The sequence below is a fragment of the Erythrolamprus reginae genome, chromosome 1 (genome assembly GCF_031021105.1).
Source record: "Erythrolamprus reginae isolate rEryReg1 chromosome 1, rEryReg1.hap1, whole genome shotgun sequence".
NCBI lineage: Eukaryota > Metazoa > Chordata > Lepidosauria > Squamata > Dipsadidae > Erythrolamprus > Erythrolamprus reginae.
In genome coordinates, this window is record NC_091950.1 from 123,804,211 (window position 1) to 123,818,233 (window position 14,023).

Here is a 14,023-nt window from a genome sequence, read left to right on the forward strand (position 1 = left end):
AGGCCTCAGTGAGGTCTAAGGAGACCATGAAATCTCCCGAGTGGATGGCGGCCAAAATAGAAGATAAGGAGTGCATCTTAAACTTCCTATATTTGATGAATAGGTTTAGCTTCTTTAAATCCAAAATAGCTCTCCAACCTCCGGAGGACTTTGGAACCATAAATAGGATGGAGTAAAAACCTAGGCCCTTCTGACCGGAAGGAACCGGTTGAATGGCTCTGATGGACAATAAATGAGAAATGGCCTCCTCCATACGGTTACAATCTGAGGAGGACCTGGGAGAAGGGCAGGAAATAAAACGTTTTGGGGGGGGAGAAATAAATTCTAAAAGAAGACCTGTTTGAACAGTGTCAATGACCCAGGGGTCCTTGGAGGTGAGACGCCAGTTAGAGGCGAAATGGGCTAGACGACCCCCTATGGGAATTGAGGAAAGATTACCATCTAGGTTTTTTTGAAGCCCTGTTAGAGGACGCTCCCCTTTGGAAGCGAAAACCTCTGCCCCTGGAGTTCCTACCTTGGGAACGAAAGCGGGGGGAATACTGACCTGGAGATCTCTGATAGGACGCCGCTTGATCCTGCTGGCGCCCTGGGCGACGAAAGGACTGCGTTTTGGTAGCCTTTTTTGTGGTTGGACCCAAAACTTTCTTCTTGTCCGTGGTTTCCGTAAGGAGTGGATCCAGAAGATCACCGAAAAGAAGGTCGTGCTTTAAGGGTCCCTGGGATAACTGCCACTTCTGGCGTACTCCCGCTTGCCAAGGGCGAATCCATAGGAGTCTTCTTGCCGTTGTAGAAGCTGCAATAGACTTAGCAGAAAATCTAGTAGATTGCAAGGTGGCATCAGCCACGTACTGGGCAGCTGCAAAGACCTTGTTGAAGTCTTGTTGACCTCTCAAGTCATCGGGAGGAATATGCTGTTGAAGTTGGCGAAGCCACAGAAGCATGGCTCTGGAGAAAAAGGAAGCTGCTGCAGAACTTTTAATGGCCCAGGAATCTGCGGTGAATCCTCTTTTGAGCATTTGTTCAATCCGCTTGTCCTCTGGGCGGAGGACTTCCTCCGCTTCGCCTGGCACAGCCGCTGCCGAGTGAAGGATCTTGACAGGTTCATCCGGTTTGGGAAAGGATAGAAGCTCTTCATAGGAAGAGGAAAGTTTATACAACTTTCTGTCCTTGGTGGAGGGATTAAGGCCAGAGGCTGGGAAATCCCACTGTTTGAGTAAAGCATCTTTAAACAATTTAGGCATAGGAATTACCTCGTTATCCTCCTGTTCCTCTGTGAAGTAAGGTAAATTCTCCTCCGGGGGATCAGTGGCAGTAGAGGCTTGTTTCTCCTGGGCCGCTAATCCCGTAGAAATTCTAGCTTTGAGGAGGAGAGATTTGAATAATTGAGAAGGAAAAATAGTAATTGGAGAAGGAACCTTTATTTGGGATTCCTCATCATCTGAGAGGCCTTGAAAGGGATCCTCATCATCCTCCATATCCTCATATTCGTCCTGAGAGGAATCTGAATCATCCTGAATAGGAGCTCTAACCGCTGGGGAAGAACCCAAGGGGCGGGAGGGACGAGGAGGAGGAGGAGGTAAGGGAAGCTCATTGATGGTGGAGAGTTTGGCATCAATGGCCTTGGACAACACAGCAAAAATAGATTGGAACTCAGGAGGTAAACTAGAAATATCAGCAGGAAAGGCAGAAGAGTCCCTAAAGGCCTGGGAGGATCCTGGCTGGGGGGAATCTTCAATAATATCTGGTTCCTCTGGACCTATGCCCCATAGGTTAGGTTGGGGTCTGTCTAGGTTAGGCTCATCCAGAGATAACACAGGGACCCCAGAAGGAGGTAGATTAGAAGCCTCTGGGGGGTCTTGACTACTGAGTACTTGGGCCTGTACTTTCAAACGTTTTGCTGATTTGTCATGGATTCTTTGTAGGGCTAGGTCCCTTCTCTTCTCGGCCCTGGTGACCTTGGTCGAGGGGCGGGCCCCTGGAGAAGAGGAGGAAGAGGCCTGGGGGATATTAGTAATCTCATCGCCTGTAGGCCTGGCCTCTCTGGGACCTTTAGTTGTGCCTCTCTTGGGAAAAGTAGCCATAGTCTGACAATTAACAGAAGACAAGGCTGAGCCAATAACTGAATAATTAAGGAGAAGAATTTCAAGGACTTCCCAAGAGGAATGGATCCTGCTTCGAGGCCTCGAAGCTGCTGAGACTTGAGGGCAATCTGGGCAAACCCAGAGTTCGTGTCCCCAAATCCAGCGGGGCCAGCCTCCCTAAACTTTTTAATTAAGTAAACCAAGGCACTCTGGTTGGAGGCTTAGCCGGTGGAGAATTAAGCCTGGGCGTCCCAAGGCCCGCTCCGGGATCCACGCGGTGGACTGAGGCCTACGCGGCTGGCAGGAGGCCAACACGAGAGGCCTAAATTTAAAAAGGGCGCCAAGGCCTTCGCGCCGAAAAATCGCTCCGTAATATTCTTAAAGGGGAAGCGATCGACTAAGTCCAGGAGACTAGAAAGACGTCTCACTCCGCAGGAGGTATTTCTTAAGCCCTTTAATAATATACAATAATGAATCAATAAATCAATAAATCAATACTTGCACGAAGACCTCCAGGCCAAAGGATTAAAGGAATCCACAAGCGGCAGCGGGGATCGTACACGGCAAAACCGCCGGGGGAAAACGAAACCGCAACTTCTCCAAAGGAAAAAAGCCGAGCCACAAACGGCTGGCGCTATTTGTGCAAGTAAATAATAATGGTAAAACAATTCTTACTACTTTGAAGGAAAGGATCGAAGGGAAGGTGTTAGAATGTTGAACGAGCTATCACAATACAACCGCAGGATATGCGAACTGAGCGAATTCTGGGGAAGGGGCGGATCCGGCAAGCTTTTTTAACACTAGGCTCAGTTCCACCGGATTGGACATGAGCAACCCATGTGACTGCTGGACCCGCTCCTTCAGTACGGAGAATCCTGATGCCTCCCCCCCCCCTTGTGACATATAATTCTTACTATTCAAAAAGTGAACTCCTACTCACACGGAGGAAGTCTAGAAGGCCATAAACTTAGTTTAAACAAGATTCCAATTGCCCCCATTAAAAATCAAATTCCCCCCTGTGGGGGAGTGCGCCTCACATTGGGAACCACTACTCTACATGCTTACAGAAACTCAAAAGAGGAACAATTAAAGAAATGAATACTGATAATGAAAATAGACTCAGTCCCTAAATAAACATTTCACACCCAATACAAATTCTATAGAGGGACAAAAATGAATAAGAATCTTACTATCTAATCTTGCTGCTCTTTCGTCTATTACACATTGTTTTGTGTAGGAGTCTTCAATTGTGGGATCATAATCTGTAACGAAGTACGACTGCAGAAAAGAAGAAGAAAGAAGCACATTAAACCCCAAAGTTATTGTGAAACCATAATCCTGAAGGAGAAAAGAAAATCACTGCAACGCAACCCTTCATGTTCCCAATACACTGAGCTGATGCAAAAGAATAACATGTTCAAAGAGTATCAAAAGCCATTGAGCAGATAAAGGATGCCTTTACCACTGTCTGGATCCTTCACATGAGCCCATCCTGGAAGCTAACAGATTATGAATCTAACACGTAGTTTCCCCAACAGCCCAAAGACGTCTTCTGCTTCATCAAGGCTAAAAGGGAAGGCCTGTCCAGTGTCCACCTGAATGCCATTAGAGACCTTTATGAAACTGAGATTCCCAATTGTTCAGTCTGTGCAGAGTGCCTTGCGGGTTAGAGGGGCAGAGAGATTTTATGCAGAGAGATATGGTGGGAGTAGGGGGGGGGTTACAGTATGTAGACATGGCTGCCATGACGCCTGAAAAGAAAACACTTTCTTTCCTCAGACATTTATTTCATTGAAGGTAATATAGTTATACAGATAATACATTGAAAACAGAGTAACTGGATTCTGCTATGAATTGCTACAAACTATAATCTAATCTCTCTTTTAACAGACTGCAGTTTAATTCTGCTGTCAGTTCCGCAAACCTCCAGGTATGGAACAAACATTCAGAAGGATACAGGTGTGATACAGAGCTTTGACATGCTGGGGGATGAAGGCTGATGCCAGTAAAGCCAACTATCAGCTCCAGGTCAGCTGTGGCTCTATCAGATGATGTCAGATGCTGGCGAAGCTGACTAGCAGCTTGGAGTTGTCTGCTGCTCTATTGGATGATGTCAGGTGTCAGCACACCTGAGGAGCAACTGGGTTTTGGCTATGAAGATTCCAGAAGCGGTTTCAGCTACAGATTGGCGGACTGATAATCACCTGGGTATGCAGGTGAAGGTATGCAGATAAAGGTAGTGGCATCGAGGTGATAGTTAAAGGTGGTGGGCTGCACAAGTGTTTATCAGTACGTGCTGGAGAAGTCAAATAAAGTGGATTACAAACCAGCATTGTATTTATGGTTCTTGTTACTGAGGCTTATTCTGGTTTACTAACCTGACATTTGCAGCCAGTGATGTAGAGTGGAACTGTTTCCATTTTTAATAAATTAGAATAAATGGACACAATGCCACACAACTGGAATTAATGTTGTAGCAGTTGAATATAAAATACATAGATATTATTTTTCTTTTTATGTGACTGACTACACTTAAAGCAGAGTACAAGATTAGGACCGAGGGCGAGAGTAGGCAGTTGTCCTTCTAAAAGTAAAACAAAATTAGGACATTTTCCTAATTTTCATTCATTCATTAAATATAATGAAGTTTTATGAAATATGGTTGTGCTTCTTCAAAATGCATTATTGACTTTCCTATTCTTTCTCATTACAAATTACAATTTGGTGGCAACTTTTCAGTGCTCTGGGACTACATACTTCTGGATGATTTTGTGAGTCACTGAGGCCTCACATCATGTGTTCTTGCCAGATTTAGTAATACTTCAGAGTTTCTTAGTCCCTTTTTGTTAGTTGAAATAATAAAAGTGTATGCAATTAAGCTGTTTATACTTTATTATTTACTAATACTCCATAAAATGCAAACATTTCCATACAAAGTTTTGAACTCATAATCAACCCCAGATTCACCATGTTTAAACTCTTTCCCCCAGCTGTTTTAATTCAAAAGGTAAAATATTTGTCATACGAAAGCCAGTATGATGACCACCTACAATTTTCCATTCCACATTTTCAAAGAACAAGATATTCCAAGAGAAAAACTTCAAAAGACAACCTGTTTCCTGCCTCACGCTTAACTTAGGTTTTAAAAAGCAAACTGTAGCATGTTGCTCAGCAACAGCTTCCAAATTCTAAAGGGAACACCATCCTTTTCTGCCACCCAGACATAATGAACAAAAAAAGATGGCCCTAAATCATGCACTGGTATAACACAACAGTTGTTTTTGGTTTTGGCTGCTAAAATCTTTTAGAGACGACAAGACAAATGCATCTGTGGACTTCTCTCTGATGCATACCCAGGAGATTTTCAACCAAAACCAAACAAAAGCAAGTTTGGAATCATTTGAGTCAATAGCTGTACATATTTAAGAGGCGTATGCTACTCAATAGCCACAACAACAGAGACCCATGGTAGCAACCGCTTTGAAAATATGATCGGCTAGCTTTTGAAATACTTGGACAAATTAAATACTTCCCATCTCCAGCACAAAACATGACTTTTTCTTAACTCACTACTTTTACTCAATGATGGGCTACCAAAAGTTTTACTACCACACTGTAGGCGTGGCTTATGCATTTTGTTTCAACATCTTTCAGTGCAAATTGGGTGCTCTGGGGTGGAGCTCCAAATTTTGCTACCAGAACTGCGTTCCTGACCGTTCCCGAAGGAGCCCATCACTGCTTATACTACTCTGGAAGTATAATACATATCCTGAAATGTGATGCAATAAACTGACCACCTAGAAACACGCATTCCTGGTAAAAGTGGGGGGGGGGGGAGAGAATAGAATCATTTTTACAGCAATTTTAGTTGTTGTTGTTTTTTTAAAAGATCCTCTCGTATCAGGAACAGTCCTAGTGTGTGACTTCATAAATAACAAATATGTTATTTATGTTATTAATGAGTCATTGAAATAAAATGATTTGACTAAACCCAGCAGAACAGATGTTGAATTAATCAGAGAATTAATTTAGAATTTGAGTTATTACTCAGGGACTTTCCTAACCCTGGCTAGTTGCCAAATAGCTCTTTACTCACCCGCCCACCAAGCCATGTTCCAAAAAAGTATGTATTTTGATAATATCTAATTTCCTCAACTCTCAAAATCTTATGTTTCTGGGGTTTTCTCCCATGCTGTGGCCTACGTGATCCTTCTAAATTTTAGTTTGTGCTTGTTTCTGTAATTGTGGCAAAAATTATTCTTGTTGACTTTTCTCCTTCTAGCCTGTAGTGGGGAAAACCTATTGGGTACAAGATGGATTTTCTTTTTCTTGTTTAATTTTATTTCTTGGCCTCAATATAAAACAATTTGAAATGTCTCTATAGATTTGATGTGCTAGCTATTTCTGAATGAATTTGCATGCATTTGTCCCACAAACATCCTTCCATAGGCACTATAGTCAGCTGACACTTTTCAAAAAGGGACCATTATCTCTCTATATAAAATATATATTTTTCTATGCAGTATCCTTGCATTAGAATGGCCAGTGGGTTCTAAGTAAGTTTATATTTAATAGTTTTCTATTAGATAACTTTTAGATAAATTGATCTGTGCCTAGTTTTCAAACTTTAGCTAAATAGTAGGTTTAGGCCACATTTTCAACTCAAAGTGAAAAGGTCCTTTGGAGCAAGATCATAGCATCTGTTGGCAACTCCTGAATTCAAACATCTCTTCTGGGATTGGGGAGCAACCATACAGTTACAGTTCAGATACGCAGATGCTTTAAAGAGGTGTTGACAACTGCTACATGACTACTCCTATTAAAGAACCTCTTTTCTCTCAAATCTGACTGTTGCAGAGCCTTGGGTTTAAATACAGGCTATTTTCTGTTCATGTTTGTACATTTAGTAATTTTGGATAGTAATGAAAAGACTGTAAACTTCCCATGAACACTGGTGAGAATCAGCCACAGTCATTGCTTTATAATGGTTGTTCCTTTCTTTAATCATTCTGAAAAAGAAATTTTAGTTTAGTTTCTAAATAAGTCAGCTAAGTAATTCTTATAAACCGAAAGAATTTTCTTTGACATTTTTGAGGGCATTTATTCTTGCATGTGACCAAAACAGGTCTATATAAATCAAGCAGTAGGAAATCTTTGCAGCAAGCCAAAAGTCATTTCTTTATTTTTTGTGTTTAGGGATAACGTGAGAAATTCTCTTTCTCTTTAAAGTCTGTTTTCAGTAACAGTTATTTTTGATACCCAGATGAAAACATTTCTAGATGGACTAGTCAGTTTTGTCAGTTGTGAAAATAATGTAGAAATAAGAATAATTGATTGATTGATTGATTGATTGATTGACTGATTGATTTAGTCAAATTTATTTGCTGCCCATCTAGCAAGTCAGGCAACTTTGAGCAGCATACATCAAAATAAAACATATAGTAAGTTATAAATATAAAATGAGTTGAAATTACAAAAATTAAAAGGTTTGGAAGAGAGAAGTAAGGTACCTTCTTTGTTAGTTTACCTACAATCTCCAGCCAATAACTTCTTCTTCCTATGCTGGCATAACCAGATTTTAAGGGCTTTTCTGAAGGCTACAATAGAAGGGGAAGATCTTACCTTGTATGGCAAGATTTTCCAACAGTAGGAACCATGGCAGAAAAGGCTCTTTTCTTGTATCCCACCAGCTGAAATTTCTTAGCTGATGGGATCCACAGTAAGTCCCTTCTGCCTTAATGAGTGGGTCAGAATAATAAAAATCAGACATCCCTTTGCTCCTCAAGTTTAAAATCTGAGTGCATTACCTCAAAGAAAAACAAATGAGCTTGTCTACTAGTTTTATATTCTCAAGGAGTGCTCATAGAAACCTCACAAATTATATTTTTTTCTTGTGAAAAAGTTCTATAGACCCTTCTCTAACAACAATGAGCCTAGGGGCCTCCACTTAGAACAGCTACAGACCCAATTCATTGCAGTACTTCTGAAGAAGATGGCAAAGTGGAATATGCCGCATACACATTTTTTTAAAGAAAAAGAAGATGCTGCCTATAGTTTTTCATCCCTGCAGTAGATAAAGGTAGTGAAGAAGAGATGCTGATACTATACTCCTACAATGCAGTAACTGGATGCAAAGAGAATGTTTGAGAGACTGCATCAGCAGATTACCAGTGCAAAATAAAAGTTGTGGTGACTAAAATCTATCTTTTGACATTTCTTAGAAGATGTCCTTTGTCAATATCATTTCAGAAATGCAGATCTTTGAAAAGAAAAACCAACTTGAAGTGGGAAATCAAATGTGGCTGTTCTCAAAGGTTAGAATGAAGCAATTAAAGGAACAGAGGTCTGATGTTTGGAATAGTGTTAAGACTGTACACCACAGTGTCAAAACCAAGCTTTTCTTTTTGATATATAAGAAGACAAAACTTACCATAAAAACATGCTTATTAACACCGACTTGTCCTTCTAGTCACAATTATAAAATTGACTAAACAGGTTCATACCCCTTGGTTTTCAACTCAGTCTAAAGCCTGGTTTCAGTCCTTAAAAACTACTATTACATTACCTAAACTCTTGTTAAACACAAATCTAATATTTTCTTGCAGAAGCCTATTAACTGACACACAGAAATGTGTGTAGGTATATGGATTCATCTTTCCAGGCTGCAATGAACTATGTTTCTCACCAACTTCCACACTCCCAAAGTAGTCTGTGAGATTTAGTCCAACACATGTGGTTTCCTCAAAGTTTGAAAGATTTTTCAGGAAAAGCTGTGTTTTTGGAGTTAGTAAACATCACAAGCTGCATCTTTAATATTCAAAAGCCAGCTCAAAATCCTAGGATTTCTAATTCTGATTTGTTTATTGAAGCTGGCTTGCTGATTGTTGCTAAGTTTAGTTTCATATGTAAGGGAGGGCAAGGGAGAAGAAATGATGTTGATCTACTATAATAATTATGAGTAGAGATGTCTTACTTCAATTTCACATCACGTGTTTTTAACTACTTCAAAAAGGATCCAAATATGCTTGTAAATAGCAGTAAGCCTTACTTAACTTTGCTTTGATGAATTAAGTACCCTCTGAGCAGAAAAGGGAATGCAAACTGATACAGTAGAACCCCGACTTACGAGACTAATTGGTTCCGGAAGGAGGCTCGTAAGTCGGAACGCTCGTATGACGAAACATTGTTTCCCATAGGAAACAATGTAAAGTCAATTAATCCGTGCAACAACAAAAAAACCCGCTGCCTCCGAACGCGGAAGTTAGCGTTCAGAGACAGCTGCGAAGCGGCGCGCGTGTTTTAAAATGTGGCAGCCGGCCTGGGGGGCTCGGGGGCTTCCCCCCGAGCCCCCCAGGCCGGCTGTGACGTTTTAAAACACGCGCGCCGCTTTGCAGCTGTCTCCTGAAGCCGAACGCGGAAGTTAGCATTCCGGCTTCAGGAGACAGCTGCAAAGCGGCGCGCGTGTTTTAAAATGTGGCAGCCGGCCTGGGGGGCTCGGTGGCTTCCCCCCGAGCCCCTCAGGCCGGCTGTGACATTTTAAAACACACGCGCCGCTTTGCAGCTGTCTTCTGAAGCCGAACGCGGAAGTTAGCGTTCCGGCTTCAGGAGACAGCTGCAAAGCGGCGCGCGTGTTTTAAAACGTGGCAGCTGGCCTGGGGGGCTCGGGGGCTTCCCCCCGAGCCCCCCAGGCCGGCTGCCACATTTTAAAACACGCGCGCCGCTTTGCAGCTGTCTCCTGAAGCCGAACGCGGAAGTTAGCGTTCCGGCTTCAGGAGACAGCTGCGAAGCGGCGCGCGTGTTTTAAAAGGTTGCAGCCGGCCTGGGGGGCTTGCCAGCACCCCCCGAGCCCCCCAGGCCGGCTGCAACCTTTTAAAACACACGGGATACGAGCGCCAAGGAGCTGTCTCCTGAAGCCGAACGCGGAAGTTAGCTTTCGGCTTCAGGAGACAGCTCCTTGGCACTCGTATCCCGAATGTGAGCTCGGGAGGCGAACAAAAATGTCGCTCCCCTCCCAGCTCTTATCTCGAGTAGCTCGTAAGTAGAGCTGCTCGTATGTCGAGGTTCCACTGTATAAGTAAAATAACCAAGGGTTTTGCTTTGTGTTCCCAGAAATATTCAAAGCTAAGAAAAAAGTTATCTATCAGTTCCTCCAATTTCTCTAACCAACTATAGAATACAAAATTAATTCTAGCTAATTAAGAGATGGTAGAAGGTAGTATATGTTAGAAAAGTCACTTACCATCAGTGCTTACATTTGTGGGGGGCAAAATGGAGATTTGTCCACGACTTTTGGTATAATGCACGTTGGGGGAAAGGCGTACAGAAGGCCCTGAGGCCATGGTGAATGCAGGGAATTGGTTCTCTCTGCTCCCAGGGATGGAAAGCGAGAGAAAAATTGAGGGAGTTGAGCGTTGAGGTGGATTGCAAATAGGTCCACCTCAAGCTTGCCAAAACGCTGGACTATCTTCTTGAAGATTATCGGGTCCAGCCTCCATTCTGTTGGCTCCAAGGTAGTTCTGCTCAGCCTATCCGCTTGCACATTGGATGTCCCAGCAATATGTTCCGCTGATAAGGATGCTAGGTGGCACTCTGCCCATTTGAACAAGGCTGCTGTCTCTAGCATGAGTCTGTGCGATCTTGTGCCACCCTGGTGATTTACGTGCACTTTCGTCACGACGTTGTACATGAGAACCAGAACGTGACGGCCCTCTATCACTGGTGAGAATACCTGTAAGGCCAGAAAAACCGCCCTGAGCTCCAGGAAGTTGATGTTGACTGGAGTTAAGTCCACAGGTGACCAAAGTCCTTGAGTCACTTGGGAATCCACATGTGCTCCTCAACCCGTCAGACTGGCATCTGTCGTGAGTATGATATGATCTTGGGTCCGGAAGGAGCACCCTTGATAAATTGCTGGAGATGTCCACCATCGCAGGGAATCTCGAGTCTTCCAGTTTAGGTACACTAGCCTGTTCGAGTGACTGATTCATGCCTTTTGAAAGGGCAGTATGATTATATCGTCCAAATAAGCCATCAAGCATATGGACTGTGCATGTAGGTTGGCTGTCAGGACATCTAGTAGTTTCGTGAATGTCCGTGGGGCAGACAAGAGCCCAAAGGGCATCGCTTTGTATTGACAATGCATTCCTTCCAGGCTGAAGCGGAGGAACTTCCTGTGTGTCTGGTGGATTGGAACATGGAGGTAAGCCTCCTTCAGGTCTATTGATGTGTGGAAATCTCGGGGTCAAATTGTCGCTACGATGGATCGGAGGGAGTGCATCTTTTTATATATATATATATATATTTTATATATATATATATATATTAATATATTGCTGCTCATCAAGAAATTTCAATTTCTTTTTCTTAATTTTTAATATGTTATTCCAGTCTCTATTTCTTGTAATTCTCAGACTCTCTTGGATTAAATCTATTTCTTTAATTACTTTTTCTCTTTCTACCTCCCATCTTTTTTTAATATACGTTTCAGTACTAATACAATTGCCTCTCATGAAAGCCTTATGTGTATCCCAAATTATTGTTTGCTTAATTTCTCCTGTATCATTTATATTAAAAAATTCACACAATTCTTTTTGCAATTTGAGTCTATCTTTTTCATTAACCAAAACAACTGGGTTATATCTCCAGATCCTTTGTTGTTTGCTTAGATCCATTTCTAAAAATGGAGCATGATCTGATAACCAGATACTTTTAACTTCAGCTCTCTTAAGATGTGTATTCCCCATTTTATTCATTAGTATATAATCAATACAACTAAATTTATTATGTCTTGCTGAATAGAACGTATCCCTATTTGCCACGTTTGCGTGGAGGTCCAACATATTAATTTTATTTATCCCGTGCCCTCCTGATGGTGTGGCACCCTCTTGATAGCCTGAATGGCCAGGAGGTGGGCGATCTCCTGATTCAGCAATTCCCGTTTTCGGGGATCTAAAGACACAGGGCACATTTGAAAATGGTTGGGTGGAGTCTGAATGAACTCTAGTCTCAGTCCGTGTGACACTGTGGCCAAGGCCCATTCGTCCGAGGACATGGTCTCCCAGGAGGTGCTGAATGACTGCAGTTTGCCTCCTAAGGGGAGCTCTCTGTCTGAGTCACTTGTTGCGCTGAAACCCCTCTGGTTGGAACCAGGGCCACCATCAGGAATTTTGGGGCCCCATACAGCCTAAGTGTCTGGGCCCCCCCGCCATTTTAAAACTATTTTAAGTCGCCAAGCCACTCCATCCCGCGGGGATCATTTCCCGCTTCACGGCAAGCGAGGCGGTCCCATAGGCCAGTGTTTCCCAACCTTGGCAACTTGAAGATATCTGGACTTTAACTCCCAGAATTCCCCAGCCAGCGAATGCTGGCTGGGGAATTCTGGGAGTTGAAGTCCAGATATCTTCAAGTTGTCAAGGTTGGGAAGCACTGCCATAGGCTATTTCAGGAACTGGGTTAAGCCGATTGTGTGGACTCGTCCAGGAGAAAGAAAGAAGCGGGAGTGACAAGGGAAAGAAAGATCCTCCTGGCATCGGTCAGGCGGAGCGAGGCTTATTTACGGCTCCTTGGCACTTCTCCCTTCTTGTTGACAAAAAACTATGTGCTTTCTAGCGAGGGGAGAGGGGAGGGGGATCCCACACCCGGTAGCCACCGGCGAGGAGCTGGAAAGGATGAGGGGAGAGAAAAAGCAGGGTACCAGCAGTCAGGCGGGTGTCTTGAGGGGGCACTCCCATCTGGAAGGAAGGGAAGAAAGGCGAGGGCAAGCTAGGAAGGAAGGAAGGAAGGAAGGAAGGAAGGAAGGAAGGGTAAAAGGGGCGAGCAAGAGAGGAATGGGTGAATGAATGGGAGGGTGGGAAGGAAGGAAGGAAAGAGGGAAGGGACAGGAACAGAGGAAGGGTGCAAAGGAAGCAAGGAAAGGTGAAAGGGGAGAGTAAGAGAGGAAGGAGTGAAAGAAGGGAGTGAGGGAGGAAAGAAGGGAGGAAGGAGAAGGAAAGCAAGAAATGGAGGGAGGGAAGGAAGGAAGGAAAAAAAGGGGAAGGGACAGGAACAGAGGAAGGAAGCAAGGAAACTTATGAAAAGGGAGAGTAAGAGAGGAAGGACTGAAGGAAGGGAGGGAGGGAAGAAGGTAGGAAGGAGAAAGAAAAGAAGAAATAGAGGAAGGGAAGATAAAAGAGAGAAGGGAAGATAAAAGAGAGAAAGAAAAAGAGCAAGAAAGAAAGCAAGAGAGAGAGAATGAAAGAGAAATAAAAAGAGAGAGGGGGAATGAAAGAAATGGAAGGAGGGAAGGAAGGAGAGAAAGAAAGAGAAAGAAAGAAAGAAAGAAAGCAAGAGAAAGAAAAAAAGAATGAAAGAGCAAGAGAGAAAGAAAGAAAAAGAAACGAAAGAAAGAAAGAAAGAAGGAAAGAAAGAAAGAAAGAGAAAAGAAAGAGAATGAATGAGAAATAAAAATAGAGAGGGGGAATGAAAGAAATGGAAGGAGGGAAGGAAGGAGAGAAATCAAGAGAAAGAAAGAAAGCAAGAGAAAGAAAAAAGAATGAAAGAGCAAGAGAGAAAGAGAGAAAGAGAGAAAGAGAAAGAAAGAAAAAGAAATGAAAGAAAGAAAGAAAGAAAGAAAGAAAGAGTGAAAAAGAACCCAGCCCTCACCAGCGCCAGCAGCAGGAAGGCGAGCGAGTAAGCTAGCGCCCGCCCAAAAGAAGCCATCGAAACCACGGAAGCGCCGCCAGTGGATCTCCGGGCTGAACGAAGCGCCCTACATCCCGGGAGACCCTGGTGCCTGGACGGCTTCCCTGCTCGAGAGGGGGGGGGAGGCGAAACAGGCCTAAGGGAGTCCGAGGTGTCCCAAATAGCCACTCCGCCCCGACTGCCCCAGTTTCCAGGAGGGGAGAAACGGGGCTCCTCGGCTGCTTCAGACCTTCTGCCCAGCTGCAAACCGCTCCGCCACAATT

At 43.5% G+C, this 14,023-nt stretch overlaps 1 protein-coding gene across 1 annotated transcript in view; it reads right to left on the bottom strand.

The window, feature by feature from the left end:
* Positions 1–14,023, bottom strand: part of RRAS2 (RAS related 2) — a 93,395-nt gene that overhangs the window by 33,702 nt on the left and 45,670 nt on the right. The window contains exon 2 of the mRNA XM_070763820.1: positions 3,272–3,359. Within this exon, the coding sequence (XP_070619921.1) occupies positions 3,272–3,359 (88 nt within the window). The remainder of the gene's footprint in view (positions 1–3,271; positions 3,360–14,023) is intronic.